The sequence below is a fragment of the Sapajus apella genome, unplaced genomic scaffold (assembly GCF_009761245.1).
Source record: "Sapajus apella isolate SASKATOON/1434 unplaced genomic scaffold, GSC_monkey_1.0 scaffold14, whole genome shotgun sequence".
NCBI lineage: Eukaryota > Metazoa > Chordata > Mammalia > Primates > Cebidae > Sapajus > Sapajus apella.
The window spans coordinates 2,320,096-2,339,851 of record NW_022436954.1 but is presented as its reverse complement, the minus strand read 5'-3'; the positions used below and the strand labels follow the sequence as shown (position 1 = coordinate 2,339,851).

Below are 19,756 nucleotides of genomic sequence, written 5' to 3'. Positions count from 1 at the left end.
CCCTCCCGCTGGAGGTCAGTGGTCAGTGGGGTCCCCCGGTGCCCTCCTACTGGAGATCCACAGCCCCATGCGCCTGTTGCTGCCGAGGTCCACTGTGGGAGCCACTGGGCAGCAGCATGTGAGGCCCAGGGTCTTACTGGCCATGATGCTCACCCTGTGTGGTGCTGATGGGGCCTCCGCTGCCACGATGGAGGCCATGGTCCTGGGCTTGGCTGTGGCCTGGTCACCCTGGCTGGTGCCTTTCATTTGGAGCTCATAGCCCCGGAGACCTTCTCTGGAGGGCAGCCTGGGAGTGTCCACACTCAGTGGAGTTGTGCAGCCCGACCCTGAGTGCTGTCCCTTTTGTCCTCTGAGTTCTAGCAGGTGACCACAGGGGGAGCAGGACTGTCTGTGGGGAGGGCTACAGGGAGGCTTTCAGCCCTGTGTGCAGACGGATGTCCTTGATAGGTAGGGAGTTCCCCGTCCTGGAGGGTGTGCGAGCAGAGTTGAGGCGAGAGATTGAATTTGGACAGGAAGGCATCTCAGCCGTCCCAGGAGACTTCCTTTTTTTTTTTTCTTTTTAATTATTTCTTTCTTTTTCTTCTTCCCCAGCCTCCTGAGTAGCTGGAACTGTAGGCATGAGCTACCACGCCTGGCTAATTTTTGTATTTTTAGTAGAGATGGGGTTTCACCATGTTGGCCAGGCTGGTCTTGAACTCCTGACCTCCAATGATCTGCCCACCTCAGCCTTTCCGGTTACAGGCGTGAGCCGCCATGCTCGGCAGTGGAGAGACCTTTCTATCGTGAAATCATTGTATAGGGTCAGGATGCGAGTGGATCAGGCTGAGGTTGTCAGCAAGGTTTTAGTTCTGTGATTTCTTTTTTTTTTTTTTTTAGTGATGGTTCCTGCGTATTCCAAGAACCGGGCCTATGCCATCTTCTTCATAGTCTTTACCGTGATAGGTGAGTGCAGGTAGCATGGCCAGCATCCTGTGACAGGATCCTGAGAGCTCAGGGACTGGTATACCCTGCCCCCTCCATGACCAGAAACTTCACATCAGTGTGTTTCATTCTAGAGATCACCCAAGGGAGACCCCACCTCACAGCCCAGGGAGCCCCACCCCAGAGCTCTACCCAGGGAGCCCCCACCCCACAGCTTCACCCTCAGGGAGCCCCCACCCCAGAGCTCTACCCAGGGAGCCCCCACCCCATAGCTTCACCCCAGGGAGCCCCCACCCCAGAGCTCCACCCCAGGGAGCCCCCACCCCACAGCTTCATCCCAGGGAGCCCCACTCCACACTCTGTTCTGTTACCGCCACTGACCTCGTGGTCCTACCCGTGACTGCGCTGGCCCGGCCACGTTCCATTTGCTAGGGGACACCCCCGGCGCTGTGCTGTCCTGTGCCGGGCTGGCCTCGTGTTGGTTTTGCTGCAGCGCTGGTGGCCCCTCTGACTGTGGCTGTCTCCTCTTGAAGGAAGCCTGTTTCTGATGAACCTGCTGACGGCCATCATCTACAGTCAGTTCCGTGGCTACCTGATGGTGAGTGAGCGCCCCCATGCTGGCTGTGCCTGGAGCTCCCGGAGGCCAGGCAGGGTGTGGCTTGAGCTGGACAGCTGGTGACCCCTCGCCGGGGACCTTTGCTGGCATGGGTCCTGGTGGGATGGGAGGGCAGGGCTGCCGCCTCCAGTGGGTCAGCTGGGGATACTTGGGTGTTGTTGATCCCACCACCCAGTGTCTTAGTCCCTGCCAGGGGAAGCTGCCAGAGATGGCAACTCCCAGGACAGCAGACCCTAAACCCTCTTGACGGGGAGCTGGGGGCTCCCCCAGCACACAGAGGAGAAACACGGCCCAGTCTGCTGCACAGCGCACCTGTCGGGCACTGCCCTGTTCGGCCTGTCCCGGAAGTCTGTGGCAAGTGCTCTCATGCCCTTGGGGCGAGGGTTTGCCTCAGGCTGTGGGGGACTGTGCCCCTTCCAAGGCTGCCCCGACTCCCCCTCTCCCTGGTCCCCAGGGGAGGGATGGATCAGGGTTCTGAGCTGGGGGAGGGCTGATCCTGCCATTCACAGCCTTCCTCTTTACAGAAATCTCTCCAGACCTCACTGTTTCGGAGACGGCTGGGGACCCGGGCTGCCTTTGAAGTCCTGTCCTCCATGGCGGGGGAGGAAGGAGCCTTCCCTCAGTGAGTGCCAGGGCCAGGTGTTTATTCTGGGCTTCTTGTGCTTGGCCTGTGCCTGCCTCTGCTGGTTGGCACCCGACTCACAGAAACCACCTTGCTCCTGGCGCTCCGTGGTTCCTGGCATCCTTGCCCTGAGTCTGTGCCTTTGTCTTCATGTCCCCCCACGGCCCCTGGGCTGGTGAAGGGCTGAGTGGCCTGGCCTCCTCCTTGTCCCCCTTTGTGGCTCTTGTGGCCCAGAGGTGCAGAGTGGGTCCGTGGCAAAGCTCAGGCCAGACGCCAGGGCCGGAGGACCCAGGCCCGGATTCCTGGGGGCTGAGCTGGCTGTGCTCACTGGGCTGTGGTTTCCCTGCAGAGCTGGCGTGAAGCCCCAGAACTTGCTGCAGGTGCTTCAGGAGGTCCAGCTGGACAGCTCCCACAAAGAGGCCATGATGGAGGTACCCGCCCCCTGTCCCCTGGCCCCAGCCACCTCTGGGCTGCTCTCGGGAGGTCATTGGGGCTAGGAGCCCCTTTTCAGGACTAGGAGTGTGGCTTCAGGTCACCTGCAGGGTTCACAGCCCATCGGGGTGGGGCTGAGGCTGAGGCTGAGGGTGCTCCCCTTCCTGTGCGCCCAGCTGACTTGTGCTCCTCCCTCTGCAGCAGGTGCGCTCCTACGGCAGTGTCCCGCTCTCGGCTGACGAGTTTCAGAAACTGTTCAACGAGCTTGACAGGAGTGTGGTTAAAGAGGTAACCAGGGCCGCAGCTGCCCAGGGAGGGGAGTGGGGGCTTTCCAGTTTCCACTGCCCTTGATCACGCAGGAGGGAACTCTTCTAATGATCAGTGCTGGAATTCACCTGCCCAGGGATCCCGGCTCCTAGGATGGGAACTGGGAATGGAGATCTCTTTGGCTCCTGGCGACTGGGGAGATTTCTATGAAATTCACCAGACCCCAGGAACTGTCCTGAGCCCAGCCTGACACAGAGGAATCTTCCGAACGGTTTTCTCTGTTTCCATGACAGATCCCTTTCCTGTCTGTCCTTCCTCAGGAGGTCTGCACATTGGTCCTCTCCAAAGCCTTTGTCTTTTAGCCTTGACACAGGGTTACAAAGTTACCAGGTGGGCCTCATCATTTGGCTAAGTTCTGTGTCTAGAAGGCTTGGGCCAGGTGGGCGAAGACATTGGGAAACAGCCCAGGTGCTCACAGGCAGTGTGGGGGCTGCATGGGGCTGCCGTTCCAGCCACTCGGCCTCAGAGGACTGAGCTAGACCCTGAAACTTGGATGGGGCCGCGGCCACCTTCTAGTTCTATCACTTTTCTTGTTTCCTCAGGCTGCTGGATGGTACCACAGACTGGGGCAGGGGTGGGGCTGAAGCAGCAGACATTTGTCCCCTCAGGTCCTGGCCATCTGTCCGAGGTCAAAGTGTCGCAGGCAGGTTCTTCCTGAGGCCTTCTCCCTGTGTCCTCACGTGGTCATCCCTCTGTGCGTCCTCAGCTCCTCTTCTTATGAGGACCATGTTCAGATTGGATTAGGGCCCATTCTCATGGCCTCGTTTTAACTAAATTACCTTTTAAAAGGCCCCGTCTCCAAATAGGGTCACATTCTGAGCTACTGGGGGTTAGAGGTTTAAGATATGAATTTTGAGGGAGACAAAATTCAGCCCATAGCAACTGTCACCTGCTGCAGGACTCGTCAGCCTCTGTGACTGCAGGCCCCTATCAGAGGTGGTCTTCCAAATAACGTTTTCCTAAGGTCTTCCTAGACCTCTGGAGTCAGGCCCTGCCCCAGCCTGAGCCTGAGGGGCATGTGCTCATTCCCATCACCCTTTTGGGCATCCCCTTTAGGGCTGCATTTCTCCGTGGGGTGCCCACAACCCCTTGGGGGAGGGAAGATGAATGTGGTGAGGATCAGCAGGTGGCGCTTTGAACATTCACGCCATCAAACGTCTGCTTGGGACAAGGCTGGGCAGTGCAGTGTCAACTTAAGGCTGACTTGAAGATAGGAAATTAACCTTACCAGGTGCAGATTTTGCAGAGACTGTGGAGATGGTTCTCAGATGACAGGAAATTAAGAAGCACCATTCTGGTCGGGCACTGTGGCTCACACCTGTAATCCCAGCACTTTGGGAGGCTGAGGCAGGTGGATCACGAGGGCAGGAGTTCAAGACTAGCCTGACCAACATAGTGAAACCCCATTTCTAATAAAAATACAAAAAATTAGCCGAGTGTCTTGGCAGGTGCCTATAATCCTAGCTACTCAGGAGGCTGAGGCAGGAGAGTCGCTTGAGCCCAGAAGGCAGAGGTTGCAGTGAGCCAAGATCATGCCATTGCACTCCAGCCCGGAGGACAGTGCGAGACTCTGACTTGGGAAAAAAAAAAAAAGCATCATTCTAGATAATGGCTCTTGTCCTCGGGCCAGGGGTGTTTGGGGCTCAGGAAGCAACTCTTAGCGGCTGTGGTTGGCTGGGTTTGCTGTGATCCAGCCCCTTCCAGAGGCAGGTGGATGCAGGCTGGGAAAAGCCAGTCATCCTGAAGGTTCTGGAAAGGTGATTTTTGTTCTTCAGGGTTTGCTCCTGGTGTCCTCTGGGCCCTCTGGGCTCTCTCTGGGCAGTTTCTGCCATTCTGGAGGGTGCAGTTGAGTCTGGAGGGTGCAGTTGTCTAGAGCTGGCTTTCCCACCCCTTTCCAGCGTCAGGATTTAGTGAGAGCTGGAGAGGAGTTTCTCTCCTGTGAGGCTGCAGAGGAAGGGTGGGTGGATTGCTTTGCTCGTGACCCAGTAGAGCGGGCTCGTGTGCACACAGAAGTGGGAAGGCCCAACGCGCAGGCCTGGCCCGATTCCCAGCCTGGCCGTCTCCCTGGAGGTCCTGGCGTTGCTGTTTCTTCCCAGGGCAATAAGCACTGGGCTTTGAGATAGGAGTTTGGGTTCCGCAGGTTTTGGGAGCTGTGATATCCTTAATCTGGTTTTCTATACCTTCTTTCCCCAAAGTGCTGACTGCAGAGGGGAGGCCGTCGTCCCTCGGTATCTGCAGGGGGTTGGTTCAGGAGTCCACGTGCACACAAAATCCATGGATGGTTAAGTCCTTTATGCAAGATGACATAGTGTTTGCATATAACCTACACACATCCTCCTGTATACTTTAAATCATTTCTAGACTGATTATAGTACTTAGTACCTAGGAATGCTGTGGAAGTTTGGGGAATAATGGTAAGGAAAGCTTGGACATGCTCCACACAGATGCCTCTTTCCGTGAGTATTTTTTTTTTTTTTTTTTTAAAAGACGGGGTTTCACCATGTTGGTTAGGCTGCTCTTGAACTCCCAATCTCAGGTGATCCACCTGCCTTGGCCTCCAAAGTGCTTGGATTATAGGCGTGAGCCACTACGCCTGGCCTCCCTTGAGTATTTTTGATCTGCAGTTGGTTCAGTCTCTGGATGCAGAGCCCGCTGATGTGAAGGGCTGGCTGAACTTCAGGTTTGGGAGGCAGATAGATGCTTCTGGGGTTGCTGAGGTTTGGGGCAGCCTGTGGTTTTGGAAGTACAAAGAGGTGCTTTCTGGGCAGGCTGACGTCATGGGAGCGCCAGCCTTTGTGAGAGCCCTCCCGTGTGGGGTCACTGCCTGGGCATCAGCCTGGCTGTGGCCGGGGGTAGGGGGGCGCATGCTGGTGAGCTTCAGAGGAGGTGCCCTGGCTGCTGCTGAAAGAGGTCTCCTCTTCCCCTGAGAGGCTTTGGGGTTAAAATGAGTAGTCGTTCATTATAGACAGCAGGGAAAAGTGGAAAACCTCCCTCACTGTCTTTCTACCCAGAGACAGCCACTTCCGTCATGTCTGTTATTCCTCAGTTACACAGGTAGCGTATGAATGCCTCTCTTTGCAACATTTAAACGTAATAGATAATATTAAGTCTCTCTGGGCCAAGGCGTCAGTCTGGTTTCCATAGAAACTGTAGCATGCGGAAGTGTCAACTATGATGAAAGAGTAACTGGAAGATGTAAGGAAACTGTGGTGTCCTTGGGCTCAGGGAGGCATGTGAGGAAGGATGAACCTGGAAGGGGGCCCTCCCAGAGCCGGGGTTCAGACCTCTTGAGAGAAGGTGTGGTTTAGACACAGGAACGCAGAGACGTTCACTGGTGTCCCTGGTCTGCGGTTGGTCTGTGGTCACTGGGCAGGCAGGAGGCCACCCTCCCGGGTGCAGTAGGCCCAGGCTCTGAGCAGGCAGTGGCATGGGCCTGCTGAGGGAATTGGGTAGCAAGGCGGGCAGGTGGCCTTGGGCGCTGGTTTCTGCATTGAGGACCCGGGGAAGCTGGGAAATTTTGGGGAGGTCAGGCCACGGCCGTAGGTGGCCTGGAGACTGTGCGTCCAGGACAGAGCATCTCCACATGTGCTTCACACCACACCCCGATCCCTTATGTGGCATCCAGAAACCGCAGGGGAGCCTTGCTGTCCTGCTGCGTCCCTCCAACCCCCCCGCTGAGACAGCCTCAGCCCTGCTCGCTGTGGATGAGACGCTGAAGGGGGCTCTGCCTGTTGTGGCCGAGCGCGTATCAAGGGGGCGCCCAGGAGTTGAGAGGAAGGGCGTCCGCTGCGCGCACTGCCCATTTGGATCTCACTCCAAAATAGCCTCTCTATTCAACTGGATATTTTGGGGTTTTCCTTCTGGTCTTTTCCCTGTGTCATTTCAGGCATGTATAGGTACTTGCGGAAACACTCACTCTGTTCTTCTCTGACGTTTACATGAAGCGTCACAGTTTTCAGTCCGCAGCCTGCCTGTTCGCTCAGCCGTGTCTCCTTGCCCTCCATTGTCATAGGGACTTTTGTGGGGGTGAGCAGTAGCCACTTGTCACTTGTAGCCGTGGAGCACTTGACACATGGATGTTGCCGCTGACGAACCGAGTGCTGAATTTTATTGCGTTGAAATGTTCGCGAACTGGCCACTGGTGGCCAGTGGCTCCTGCGTGGGACGGTGGCGCGGGTGCCCTTGCTGAGGAACGTGTAGGCAGTCCCCATTACTAACCTCGTGCACACGTGGATGTGTTTCAAGGAGGCTGCTGAGCACGGACAGTGCTGGGTCTCACAAGGGTCCTGACGGTCGCAGTGGCTGCCCGTCTGCCCCCATGACCCCCACTGCCTTCTGCTGCTGCCAGCCACAGTCTAGGAGTTGGTTCTGTGCCGTTTCTGCAGCTATGAGCACATCACTTACATGTGTTTTTCACGCAGTTTTTTTTTTTTTTTTTTTTAATCAGGGCGACACTTTGCATACATTTCAGGTGACTCTGATACCACAGCGTGGTTTACTTACGCTCTCAGTGGATGCTTCAGTTACTTCTGTTTCTCTCTTGCTGTTGCAAAGACACCTGAGATGAACACCTTTGTGTCTAGAGCGATTTCTGTGTCGGGTTATTTCCTGTGGCTGGATAGATAGCACGGGGATGAGGTAGGAAAAAGTCAAGTCCCAGAATGAGAGGGCATGGGCATTTTTGGGTTGTGACAGCCGCGGCTGCTGGACTGTGCTTCTGAGTGAGTGTGTTCTCCACCCAGCACCCGCCGAGGCCCGCGTACCGGTCCCCATTTCTGCAGAGCGCCCAGTTCCTCTTTGGCCACTACTACTTCGACTACCTGGGGAACCTCATCGCCCTGGCAAACCTGGTGTCCATTTGCGTGAGTGCGGATTTGCCCCAGAGCTGGCATGGAGGAGGCTGTTCCTGCCTGCCTTGTGCACGAGCCTGCCCCTCCTGCCTCGCCCGGCGCTGTGCTGGGCCTGTGGCGAGCCCTCTCCTCTGGCCTCACAGGTGTTCCTGGTGTTGGACGCAGACGTGCTGCCTGCTGAGCGTGATGACTTCGTCCTGGGGGTAAGCTCTGAGCTGCTCCCTGTCAGGGCCAGGGGGAGGCTGGGCAGGGCTGGCAGCCCCGGGGCCCCATGCTGGGCGCCTCTCCTGCCCTTTCAGATTCTCAACTGCGTCTTCATCGTGTACTACCTGCTCGAGCTGCTGCTCAAGGTCTTTGCCCTGGGCCTGCGAGGGTACCTGTCCTACCCCAGCAACGTGTTTGACGGGCTCCTTACCGTAGTCCTCCTGGTAAAGTGGGTGCATCTGAGGCTGGCCCCTCCTGGGCGGGTGGGTGAATGCCACCTGGGCACTGTGTGGGCCCATCTCAGGTCTCCCCTGAGGACCAGAGGCTGTGGGAAGGTGGGCTCCTGCTCTCAGTGATGAGGGCTGGTTTCCCTGCTGGCCGAGTTGCTCAGCAGGCAGCTGGTGGGGGTTCTGGGAGGCTGGGTTTCCACTGCATCCGAGTGTAAGCATGGGTGGAGTGAGGGGCCGGGGGGCTCTCAGGCACCTAGGGTGTTCTCGGAAAACGCTTACACTTCTTCCCCAGATCCTGTGGGAGTGGGGATGTCGCGTTCAGCGTGTGTGTCATAAGCAGCCACATCAGGGTGACATTTGCCACATCAGAGTGACATTTGCCACATCAGGGTGACATTTGCCACATCAGGGTGACATTTGCCACATCAGAGTGACATTTGCTGTAGCTGGCAGGCCCTTGGGCACACGGGCAAAGAGAAATTTGAGAACGGCCCTGTGGTCTGTCCTTGACTCAGCATCTTCTCTGCCGTCCCCACCACCCCAGTTCGTGCAGTCCCCTGATTCCTGAGGCCAGGGTGTCTTTCCAGCTGAAGGAAGTCCCGACATCTGGAACCAACTCATGGGGTCAAGGACCAAGCTCCGATTTCTCCCCAAAAGCCCCTTTTGGGGAGAATGTGCTAGAGATGAGCTTTGTAATTCCTTTCAGGGCCTCCCAGATTAGCGTTGCTGTAGCGAAGCCTTCTTTTCTTTTGTAATTAAAGGTTTTGGAGATCTCAACTCTGGCCGTGTACCGATTGCCGCACCCAGGCTGGTATGTGACTGGACAGAACTGAGGGCGGCTACAGCAAACAGCACCCCCACCTAGTGTCCCTGGGAGGGTCTCCACGGCGTCTGGGGGTGCGGCCTGCCCGCTGGGTCTGCTCTGACGCTAGGGCAGACGCTGTGATGGTGGAACGGGTGGGCCGATCCTGCGGTAGAGGCTGTGTCGGGGCAGGGCCCTGGCGTTGCTCTGGGGGCCTCTCTCCAGAAGCCGCCGTTCCCCCTTGGAGGCGCCTTCCAGGGTAGCAGTGGGCTCCCCCTCCCAGTGCACGTGCTGGGGGCTGGAAGCAGAGATGCCCTGGCTCAGGTCTCAGGGGAACTATGATCACTGGGGTTGGACTGGGCCCTTCTGTTGGTGGGAAGGTCCTTGGAAGAGCTCCCAGTTTGCAGCGTGACCTTGAGTCATCACCTCCGACTCTGGACATCACTTTAGCCCCTTAAAATAGTGGAGCCAGCGCCCGGGGCTCAGTGAACTCTGATGCTGTGTACTGATTCCCCACTGCCCAGGGTTCTGTCCACGAAGAGACTAACTGGGTGTGGACCCTGAAAGCCTCATGGCACAGCAGGGCCATCAGCCAGGCTGCTCTGCCCTGGGAGCATGGCTCCTGGGTGCCCGTCATGAGATAGGAGGGGTGGGCACAGGGCCCAACAGGCACACATGCCAGTCTCGGCCCCGTGGTCAGGCCTGGCTCCTTGGGTCTCTGTGCTCTGTCATCTATCCCACTGCCTGGGGAGCAGCTGGGAATCGCTTGTTGGGGGTGGGGACGGTGACCAGCAAGAGCCTTGCTGTTCCGTCACCTCCCCAGGAAGCCCCCCAGGACTTAGGAAGGTGGGTAGTGCCACCGTGCTGTGTCATGGGGCTGGGGTCGCCTCGTCTTTGATGCACACTGAGCATGCGGGCTGCACTTTGGTCTGAGTCTTTACCTTGGGGGCTCACAATCTGAATGAGAATGGGTTTAAGTTTCAACAGAAATGAAAGCACAGAAAGACCAAGTGGGGTGTGGTTCAGGGATGGGGTGGGGGTCAGGGTCATGGGACAGGAGATGGGTGATGGGGCAGGAGGTGGGGGATGCGGCCGGCACAGGGAGGCGGGCAGGAGACATGGGCTCACGCAGTTCTGCCAGGGCCTGAGCTGGAGCAGGTCTCAGCGTCTGGAACCTCAGTGGCCTCCCGTGTGGACGGAGGGTCTGTGTAGAAGGAGGGCTGCCGGCCTACCTTTGAGGGCTGGGTGGGAAGGTGGGGCGATGGGGGTCGCCCAGGGCTGCAGGTGGAAGCCGAGCAGTGAGTGGCCCTGGCTCTGCCCTCTCGCCGCCCTGCAGAGGCTTTTCTGCTCGGTGTTGGCTCCCGGCGTGCCCTGTTGCCCTCTCTGTGCCTCCATCCGTCCAGAAGCCCACCACGCATCTCCTTGTTCCCTCCCTGTGGGGCTCCTGGGCCCCTCCCAACCCGCCTCCCTCCCTTATCTGTCCCCAGGAGGCCGGAGATGCTGGGCCTGCTGTCGCTGTGGGACATGACCCGCATGCTGAACATGCTCATCGTGTTCCGTTTCCTGCGTATCATCCCCAATGTGAAGGTGCGTGCGGCCACCCCCACCCCGCACTCACTTGCCCTCCTGGCTCACGCTGCTGTGTTGCGCCAGGATGGGTGAGCCTGGGGCAGGGAGGGCCTGAGGACTGTGCCTGTCGCCCCGGGCCCCCGGGCTGCACCCTCGCCTCTGCCATGTTCTTGTGATGCCGGGGTAGGGTCATCAGAAGCGGGAGAGCCAGCTGTGCGTCTCCGGGTGGGGACAGCAAAGCGGGTGAGGGTGTGGCGGGTGATGCTTTGGCCGGCGGCGGGAGCAGCTGCATGCTCTTGGAACCTTGGGCATCCCAGCGCTCCCCCAGGTCACTGAGGTTCCCAGAAGGGCCTTTGCCGTGACTCCCAGGGTGCTAGTAATGAGGGGCAGAGTACCCCTGGCCAGGGAGCTTGTTTCCAGGATTCCCTCCTGTGGGCACAGGTGGCTCGTGACCGTCTCTGAGCTCTGGTTTCTCTTAATGCACCTGTTAGGAGCAGTGGGCACCTTGAAGGGGCAGGCAGGCGGGGTGGCGGGTTCTGGATCTCACTGCTCCTGCCTCCATGTCCTAACACCCCTCTTCTGGGTGTCCAGGTCCCTCCTCTGTCCCTGTTCATCCTTCCTCTGAGCTGTGTACCTGTCCCACCTGGAATTATGTCCCACTTGAAGGCAGCTCAGGAGTCCTGATCCTTCCTGGGGGGCTGCTGTGCTGGGGCCTACATACACACACGTACACATATTCACACATCATTACACACAACCATACAGGCACACACAATCACACGTATACACAATATAGCCATGCACATGTGATCTCACACGTAGCCACATATGTGACCTTGCATATACATACACAAGCCCTCACAGGCACGTGTGATCAGTCACACGTATACAGCCACATTTGCATGCAATACACACGCCATGATGCACACACACACACACACACACACATACATTAACACACCTGTATCCAGCATAACCACACACAGATCATTGCATACAAATATACATGTGAGCTCATGCCTGTATGAGACGCATGATCGTGTGTGCACACATATGCAGTAAGGTGTCAGTGTCACCAGCGGGTTTTCAGGAACTGACTTTAAGGGAAGTGTTGCACAGCAGGCCCTGGAATAATGTGATTTTGATTGAAGTCACAGTTTTGTAGGACTTCTCACGTGAGTGTATACATGCTCATGACACACGTGTGCACACGTACATGCTTACTGGTGTCCACTGTGGCGTTCAGCTGTATTTTTACTTTGGAGGGGTTGCTGGGGCTGCACTGTGACTGGGAGGAGTGGCCCTTTGGAGCTGGGGCTCTGCTGGGTCTGAGGTCCCTTCTCAGACTCATCTCCTGTGGGTGGTTCTGCACCTCCAGCTTTGCATGTCTTTGGCGCCTCCAGGCCGCAGAGTAGCTGACCCAGCCGCACTGGTGGGCAGGCAGAGAAGGGCTTCCCAGAGGGCGGGAAGTCAGTGCTTGAATAGACTGGGGTGGAGGTGCTGGGACGGGGAGCGCATGAGTGAGTGCGTGCGGGTGGGTGATGCCAGCATGTGGGCAGGCGTGGGGGACGATGCCGGTGCTGGGGTGTGGGGTGCGTAAGGGTGGACGTGGGGGCCCGTCAGGCTATGTGGTGTGTAGAGCCGTGTGCGCGTGGCTGTGGGTCCAGGTGTGTGCGTGGGTTGGTGGTCATTGGCCTGCCCGTCTTGCCTTTCTGTTGATCAGGGTGGTGGGCTGGGATGGTGTCCCCTCCGTGGGGCCAGGACGTGTAAGGGCTGTGCTCTCTTCTTGTCCTCAGCCGATGGCCGTGGTGGCCAGCACCGTCCTGGGCCTGGTGCAGAACATGCGTGCGTTTGGCGGGATCTTGGTGGTGAGTCCCGGCTGCTACTGGTGGCGGGCGTGCACGGGAGTGTGAGGCTGGGAGGCTGGGAGGCTGGGAGGCTGGCAGGCTGGCGGAGGCAGTGCTGGGCCGCTCACTGCTCTGTCTGCAGGAAGGTTCCTGGGTTCCGACAGCACCAGGTTCCTGAGGCCAGGGTAGTACAGGGCTGGGGGAAGAAGCCAGAGTCCTCCCCTTCTTTGCAGAGCAGGGAGCTCGGGGTGGTGTGGCTGGTGGCCCTGCCTCAGCACACTTTCCTCCCACACCAGAGACTGTTGGGGAACTTGAGTCTCTCGTGTTTTTTGGGTTGTGGCCTCGTTGAGAAATGAATGACAGAAATGCAAGAGGCACAGGAGTTTGCCTCCAGGGACCCCGCAGCCCACACAAGCCCTAGGTGAGGACGTAGTCGAGGCTCCTTTCTTAGAGGGATTTCAGGGACTTGCAGCCATGTTTGCTGAGCGAGAGCTGTGGACACCTGGGCCCCCCCTGCGGTGGAGCCAGTCTGCTCTGCTTGGTGGCTGGGCTCAGGCAGGAGAGGGGCCTGTGACCAGGCAGGCCCAGAGCCGCTCCGTGTGGAGTGACAGGAAGCCCAGCTGCACTTGAGGCAGTTTTGCCCTTTTATTCTGACCACCTTGAGTTAGGGACCACCGGGTGGGAAGGCGTCCCCGGGGACCGCGGGGTCCTCTGGGCTGGACCCCAGGTGTCCCTCGAGGCTCTGGAAATAGACGCCGGGATGAGAATCTTGCCTCAGGCACTGTCTGCGCAGTCCCTAACTTGCACAGCAGAGGAAACTGAGGCCCAGAAAGGGGACCAGGTTAGTCCAGGGCATGTATTCCTCCACTCTCTGCTGATGCATGTTAGGGACAGGCCTGGGGTGGGCGGGCAGCCTGCCCCCTAACTGTGGCAGCCAGGATACTTAGGGGCAGGGCCCTGGTTCCCGTAGGAGCTCCGTGACCACCCCTGTCTGAGCCCCACTGCCTCTGTGGAGCTGCCAGCCCGGGGGAAGGCCAGTTGCACGTGTTTTGAAGTGGCAGCCAGGCTGGAACCCCAGCCCTGGGCAGAGGAACCCGGCCTCACAGGCATCAGCCTGGCTTTGTGGTTCTGTGTGAGGGTGGGGGCTGACCAGTCCTGGACCCCTGGCCCCGCAGGTGGTCTACTACATATTCGCCATCATTGGGATCAACTTGTTTCGAGGCGTGATTGTGGCTCCTCCTGGGAACAGCAGGTGAGTTGGGGTCTGAGGTGCCACGGGGAGTGTCTCGGGTGCCGGGGTTGGGGGAGGCCTTTGTGGTGGCCTTGGTGGGCTCCGTGTCTCAGGAGAGGAGGGCGTTCTCCTAGGTCCTTCATCTCCTCCCTCCACCCTCTTTTCCCTGACCCCCGATTTCCACCTCCATTCCGTGCCTCTCCCAGAAGCCTTTGCCTGGAGTCCCTGCTGAACACATTTCTCCTGGCCTGCTCAGAGCAGCACTCTCCCCGCCCCCCTACCCCCTGCATCCCAGTCTGGACCTCAGGCCAGGCTGAGCACGCCAGCAGAGGAGGGGTGGAAGGTCTGGGCCTCAGAACCTGGAGCCCTGTCCTGACTCAGCTGTGCTGTGTCCCCCAGCCTGGCCCCTGCCAATGGCTCTGCGCCCTGTGGGAGCTTCGAGCAGCTGGAGTACTGGGCCAACAACTTCGATGACTTTGCGGTGAGCGCTGTGCCCTGCCCACCCCTGCTCCCCTGCTCCTCCCCTCCCCACCTCTGGGCCCTCCTGGACCGGCGGTTTCTGCCCCGCAGGCTGCCCTGGTCACTCTGTGGAACTTGATGGTGGTGAACAACTGGCAGGTGCTCCTGGATGCCTTCCGGCGCTACTCGGGCCCGTGAGTCCCGTCTCCCCGACGGCGGCGTGTTTCTCCGTGCAGCCTGTGGGTTCTCGCCCCCTGGCACGCTGCACGGATGCCCTGAGCGGGGCTGGGACAGGGTCCGCCAGCGTGGCGTCCTGGCTGGCCTTGCCTCGGCCCCGTGCGTGGCCACATCGTGACTCTCAGCATGGTGGCTGCTGACTCTGGGTTTACACTTTCTGGAGGTCGTTGTTGTGTCTGGGGCTTCTGAGGAATTCCTTGGGGCTGGGGGAGCTGCGGGGAGGCTGAGCGAAGGAGATAGTTGAGGTATCTGTGAGGTTGAAGAGCTCAGATGGCCCCAGCACCTGGTCCCGGCTTTTACTCCCAGTGCCGCCTCCTGCTGGCCCAGCTCCCGTGGCAGCCTGCTGCACGTTTCTAGGCCTCGGCTGGGTCATTTCTGAGATGGAAATATTGGTGTCGTCTGCATCCTGGCGTGCGTGGCTGAATGCCTGAGAGCTGTCCCCACCATACAGCGGCGGTGTTTCTGTTGGGTGGTCTCGCTCTGATCACCGTGGTTCACGGGTGGGCCTCTGTCCTCCGCAGGTGGTCCAAGATCTATTTTGTGTTGTGGTGGCTGGTGTCATCGGTCATCTGGGTCAACCTGTTTCTGGCCCTGATTCTGGAGGTATCGGAAATCCCCACCCAGGCTGTTCTCCGTGGCGGTTTGTTTCTAATGCGCTCTTGATGGGTCTGAGGCCGCCGGCTGGGCCTGCCTGGGACTGGTGGGAGAGTTGTGCTAGGTTAGGCGGGTCCTGAGCGAGGCCGGGCCTTCCCATGAGGCTTAGTGCTGCCTGCCCTGGCTGCTGGTGCCTTGGGGGACGCTCCTAACGTCTGGGCTGTGGGGATGCTCAGGCCCCCAGGCGAGCCTGAAGGAGGGACTTGGTCACCGGCAGCAGTAGGAGCCAGTAGCTTCGTGGGGCCTGCACCTGGGTGTCCAGGGTGGATGGCTCAGCCCCCTTGGTGGGTGCCAGGCTGACCCTGGAGGGCCGGGGATGGGGCCAGGCTGCTTTCACTCGGGGCCTACACTCACTGACCACTGCCTCCTGCTTACCAGAACTTCCTTCATAAGTGGGACCCCCACAGCCACCTGCAGCCCCTTGCTGGGACCCCGGAGGCCACCTACCAGATGACTGTGGAGCTCATGTTCAGGTGTGTGGGTGGGGAAGGCACTTCTGTGTGGCCCCTGGGGTGTGAAGCCAAGAGCTGGGGGTGGAGGGACAAGGTGGTGGCAGGCCCTGATGGCCCTCCTCCCTTACCTTGCCGTCCTCCCCCTCCGCCCCATCTTCCCCCTCCGTCCAGTTATCTGGCTTTGGTCCTGTGCCACAGGGGAGAAGTTCGGAGCTGGCTCGGGGACTCCCTTCTCCTGGCACTGGGGTCATGGCCTTTGTCCTGCTCTGCTGCTCTTGGATCGGGCATATTTAAGGAACCGTCTTCAGGGTCCATTGGATCCTGTTGGATGTAAACAGGGGACCCGAGGAAACCACACCAGTCTCTTCTGGCAGCTTTGAGATGGTTCCTCTGCTAGTCCTGAAAAGTGACCGCCCAGAGGCGACCCTGCTGTGGGGCCTCTGTGCCTGCCACGAGGGGCTGCTGAGTTGCTGCGGCCAAGCCCCTGGTCCTGCCAGCCAGCGGGAAGATGCGGGCCCTGGGCTTTTCAGAATGCCGGGTAGACATTTCTAGTGGCTGCATCCATCCTGAGGCTGACTGGAGTCCCGCGTCCCTGTGACACTGACTCTGCTTGTGTTGCTAAGCGCTGCTCCCTTGTTCTTCTGAGTGTGTCAGGGTCTCCCCGCTTTAGAGGCCCCTGTTGTGCATCTCCTCAATTCCACAGGGATGTTCTGGAGGAGCCCAAGGAGGATGAGCTGACAGAGAGGCTGAGCCACCACCCGCACCTGCGACTGTGCAGGTGACGTCTGGGCTGCCGTCCCAGCCTGGGTGGCAGGAGAGAGAGGCTGGCCTACGCAGGCGCCCATCGTGAAGAGGCGGCCGTGCATGGCCGGCCAAGCTAGAAGAGACCTTTCCTTTGACGGCCAACCAAGCTGGGGAGGAGGAACCACGTCCTTTGCGCGCGGGCTGACAACCGTCTTCAGAACGGCTGCTGGTGCTTCAGGAAGGTGCCGCACTTCGCCTGCGTTTAGAGCTGCGTTAGTGAGAATTCCCTCGCAGACTCCACAGGGACCTTTCAGACGGGCAAGAAGCAGCGGCCTCCCCGTGCCCTGCAGCTCCCGTGTTGCCTTCGCTGCCAGCGGCCCTCAGGGCCCAGAGGCCTGCCCAGGGGTGCACAAGTTAACCGGTGGAGTTCCAGGGCAGCCAGGCGGGGGTGCTGGTGGTTTGCCATGGAGAGAACCTTGACTGTGTTTTGTTATTTTATGGCTTGTACGAGTGAGACTGGGTGTGTGTTTCTTTAGGGGCCTGATGGCCAATAATTTTCATCAATAAGTCTTGCAAAGAATGGGATTGTCATTCTTACTTCAGCACAATTCCTGCTTCTCTGGAGTACGGTTGTTGTGTTAAGTTGGTTGGGTTGTGCACTGCACAAGGGCACGTGGCTGTGAGGCGTATCCTGGCATGGGCCGTCTACCTGCAGTGAGGGGCACCTTTTCTGTCTTGCTCAAAGGCATGTATACCAATGGTGGCCTTACTTTCTGTGTTCTTAGGGTGTGTGGCAGGGGGCCTGGGGGGGAGGTGGGGAAAGTGAGCAGTGTGTGGAAAGCCACATTGTCACCTGATGCACACTAGGTCCAGATTGACCAATGGTTTCTCACTTCAGGTGCCAACTCACACAGCTGGTATTAGAGTTCTCGGAGGTCTCTGCTGAGATTTGGAATCTCCATGGAGGAGGATGGTGGGATTGATTAGTGATGTCTGCCGTGGGCACTGGCGAGGAGGTGAGGGCTCAGGGGCTGGCTCCAGTAGGGCGTGATCTCCGCAGCCTTCCCCAGCTTGTCTGGAAAAAGGGTTCTAGGAGAGTTTAAGCAAAGTAACTTCTAAAATGTCGTGGAACACCCGTGCTTGGGTTTTGTAAGTCCCAGTGCTTTTTGTGTCAGCACATCGCTGCTTCCGATTGATCCTGAAGCTTATCTGAAATCCCGGGCACTGACCTGGCATCACTTGGGTGGGGCCCCTTGGGGGCAGTGAGGACGCAGAGCTGCCCTATTCTGCAGGCCACCTTCCTGGAAAGCTGCTTTTGGGTGGGGAGGACCCAGTGGGGCTGCTTCATCGAGGCAATTAGTTGTAAGCCCTTTCAGCGGTTGGGAGTCCACACCCAGCTCCCCTGGGCAGCTGCCTTTCTGGGGACGAGGATGGGAATTGCCTCCCTTGGCTGCTGTCAGCTCTGGCTGTCTCCCTGCCCCGCCCCTTTTCTGCTGAGGTTTGGGTGCCGTCTAGTGGTGGGATGCGGTGTGGTTGACTATTGTGAAGGCAAGGTGGACCCAGCAACTCCCAGAAACAACTCCGGGACACAGCTCCCTGTCACATTTCCCACGCCCCCCACACCACCCCCAGCCTGGTCCCTGGTCTGTGCCCAAGCTCAGCAGGACCAGAAGGGATGGCCCTGCCAGGGTGGCTCCTACACTGTGCGTTCTTGCCTGGGAGGCACAATTTCTTTCATCTGCTTTTCCTTTAGAGGTGCTGAGCCACGCCCTAGTCCCTATGGGATGGTGCGGGAGGGGTGACCCTAACCACAGCGTGGCCGTTACTGAGATGGAGATAGGAGCAAGTCCAAGGAGAAGGTCATCTGTGTGTTTTTACTCATGTCGAATAATAATAGCAATATGGAACCAACCACAAAGTTGGGGAAAAGTTGCAGGTACAGTAGAGAGAAGCTTCCGAATCACTTGAGTGGTTGCAGTTCTGACCCTGCACCCTCTGTGCTTTGGGAAGGCGTCCAGCCAGCATTCACGTCAGGTGCGGGTCGCATGTGGCTTTGTGGGCATGGTGACTTAATCCGCCTGGACGGGACAGTGGCTCCATCTCCCTGGGTGTGTGTCACCTTGACACCTCGGGAGATAAGTCCGAGGCTTTGCAGAACGGCTCCCAGCTTGTGTTCCTGTGACGTTTCCTCGTGGCTGGGCTCTGGGTGTGCATCTTGTCTGGGGGCATCACAGGATGGACGCTGCCTCCTGGCAGGGGCTGAGACTGCACTTGGCCCCTGCTGGTGCTCTCTCTCGTCGCTTGGCGAAGTGGCCCTGGTCAGCTTCTCCACTGCCCAGTCGTGACCCCGTTGTCATGAATGAGTTGGGAGGTGCTGTGAAACGATGTCAATGTCCCGTTCCCGTCAAACGTTCCTTTTCCCTTCCTTCCTTGCATCCACCTGTGCGGGTCCTGGTCTCTTGTATTCAGGGCTGTGTTCTGTTGGGATGTTTACTCTGAGGCTCAGGTCATCTTTGTTCGGCTGTGGGAGCCCTTTCTTCTGCCGTGTGTGTGTGTGTGTGTGTGTGTTTGTGTGTTTGTGTGTGTGTGTGTGTTTTGGTATATACCTACAGTTCTGTAACTGTTTCTTCACTTTCTGGTGCAGAAAGATGTTCAAGCCTCATTTTATACCTGCCTGCCCCATTCCCTTTACGGGAATGAGCCACGTCTCCCAGGAGCCCTGCTCCTTCGAATGGAGCACAGCGTCAGGAACCCGGATGTGGGTGCGAGGGGTGCTCCTGGCTCTTGGGATTGCTGCTCACAGGAGCTCTTGGTGGACGGAGCTAGGGGATGTGTGCACACACGCCCGCCTCCCCCATCTGTTAACAGCTGGGAATGACACTGATGCCTCCAGTTTCAGCCCAGCAGCACAGGGTGCGTTCCAGCTGCTCTCTTTCTGTAGTTGTGAGGCCCTTTCCGGAATGGCGCGGGATCTGCGAATCGGCTAAGGAAAGACAGCCCCGAAGCCCTTTACAAGCGCAGAACTGGGACGGCCGGACGCAAACCTGCGGGCAAGGGATGGTTATTAATAAATGCAGCCAGAAGTTCCGACCCAGGTGGGAAAAGAATGAAATGGGTTTCCTGTCTCACACCCAACTCAAAAGTGCATACCCACTGGGTGAGGGCTTCGGTGTGAGAAGGAAGCGTTAGCACATTTAGAAGATCATGAACGCAATATATTTCAATTCAGAACTTCTTTCTTTAAAAAAATGCCATAAAATAGGAAAGCCACACACTGGGAGAAGATTTTGGTAACTGATAAACTAAACTTATATGCAGACCACATAAGGAGTACCTGCAAATTAGGAAGAAAAAGGCAAACCACTGGAAAGTTGGGCTTTTCACAGAAAAGCAAACACCCACGTTCCATAGTGATGTCAAACGCTGCCCCATCCTACCAGATATTAAGAACATGCGAAATGAAACAGAAACACGACCCCTTTCACTCACTCCGTGGCCCAGATGGAAGGAGTTGGACCGTCTTAATTGCTGGTACTTACGTGCTTATTTTTGGAGGCAA

General features: G+C 58.1%; 1 protein-coding gene across 9 annotated transcripts in view; it reads left to right on the top strand.

Annotated features, from left to right (window-relative positions):
* Positions 1 to 16,794, top strand: part of TPCN2 (two pore segment channel 2) — a 33,462-nt gene extending 16,668 nt beyond the window's left edge. For 3 of the 9 annotated variants that reach the window (XM_032282538.1, XM_032282537.1, XM_032282541.1), the window contains exons 9-25: positions 877 to 942; positions 1,455 to 1,519; positions 2,062 to 2,159; positions 2,509 to 2,590; positions 2,793 to 2,879; positions 7,661 to 7,780; positions 7,912 to 7,971; positions 8,068 to 8,196; positions 8,964 to 9,013; positions 10,492 to 10,591; positions 12,370 to 12,441; positions 13,596 to 13,672; positions 14,051 to 14,132; positions 14,222 to 14,304; positions 14,869 to 14,950; positions 15,380 to 15,474; positions 16,157 to 16,794. In XM_032282538.1, the coding sequence (XP_032138429.1) occupies positions 877 to 942; positions 1,455 to 1,519; positions 2,062 to 2,159; positions 2,509 to 2,590; positions 2,793 to 2,879; positions 7,661 to 7,780; positions 7,912 to 7,971; positions 8,068 to 8,196; positions 8,964 to 9,013; positions 10,492 to 10,591; positions 12,370 to 12,441; positions 13,596 to 13,672; positions 14,051 to 14,132; positions 14,222 to 14,304; positions 14,869 to 14,950; positions 15,380 to 15,474; positions 16,157 to 16,235 (1,427 nt within the window). In that variant the 3' untranslated portion in view covers positions 16,236 to 16,794. Of the gene's footprint in view, positions 1 to 876; positions 943 to 1,454; positions 1,520 to 2,061; positions 2,160 to 2,508; positions 2,591 to 2,792; positions 2,880 to 7,660; positions 7,781 to 7,911; positions 7,972 to 8,067; positions 8,197 to 8,963; positions 9,014 to 10,491; positions 10,592 to 11,164; positions 11,301 to 12,369; positions 12,442 to 13,595; positions 13,673 to 14,050; positions 14,133 to 14,221; positions 14,305 to 14,868; positions 14,951 to 15,379; positions 15,475 to 16,156 lie in introns of those variants that run through there. The other 6 variants (XR_004270241.1, XM_032282539.1, XM_032282540.1 and 3 more) reach the window with 6 other exon arrangements.
* Positions 16,795 to 19,756: the final 2,962 nt, after the last annotated feature.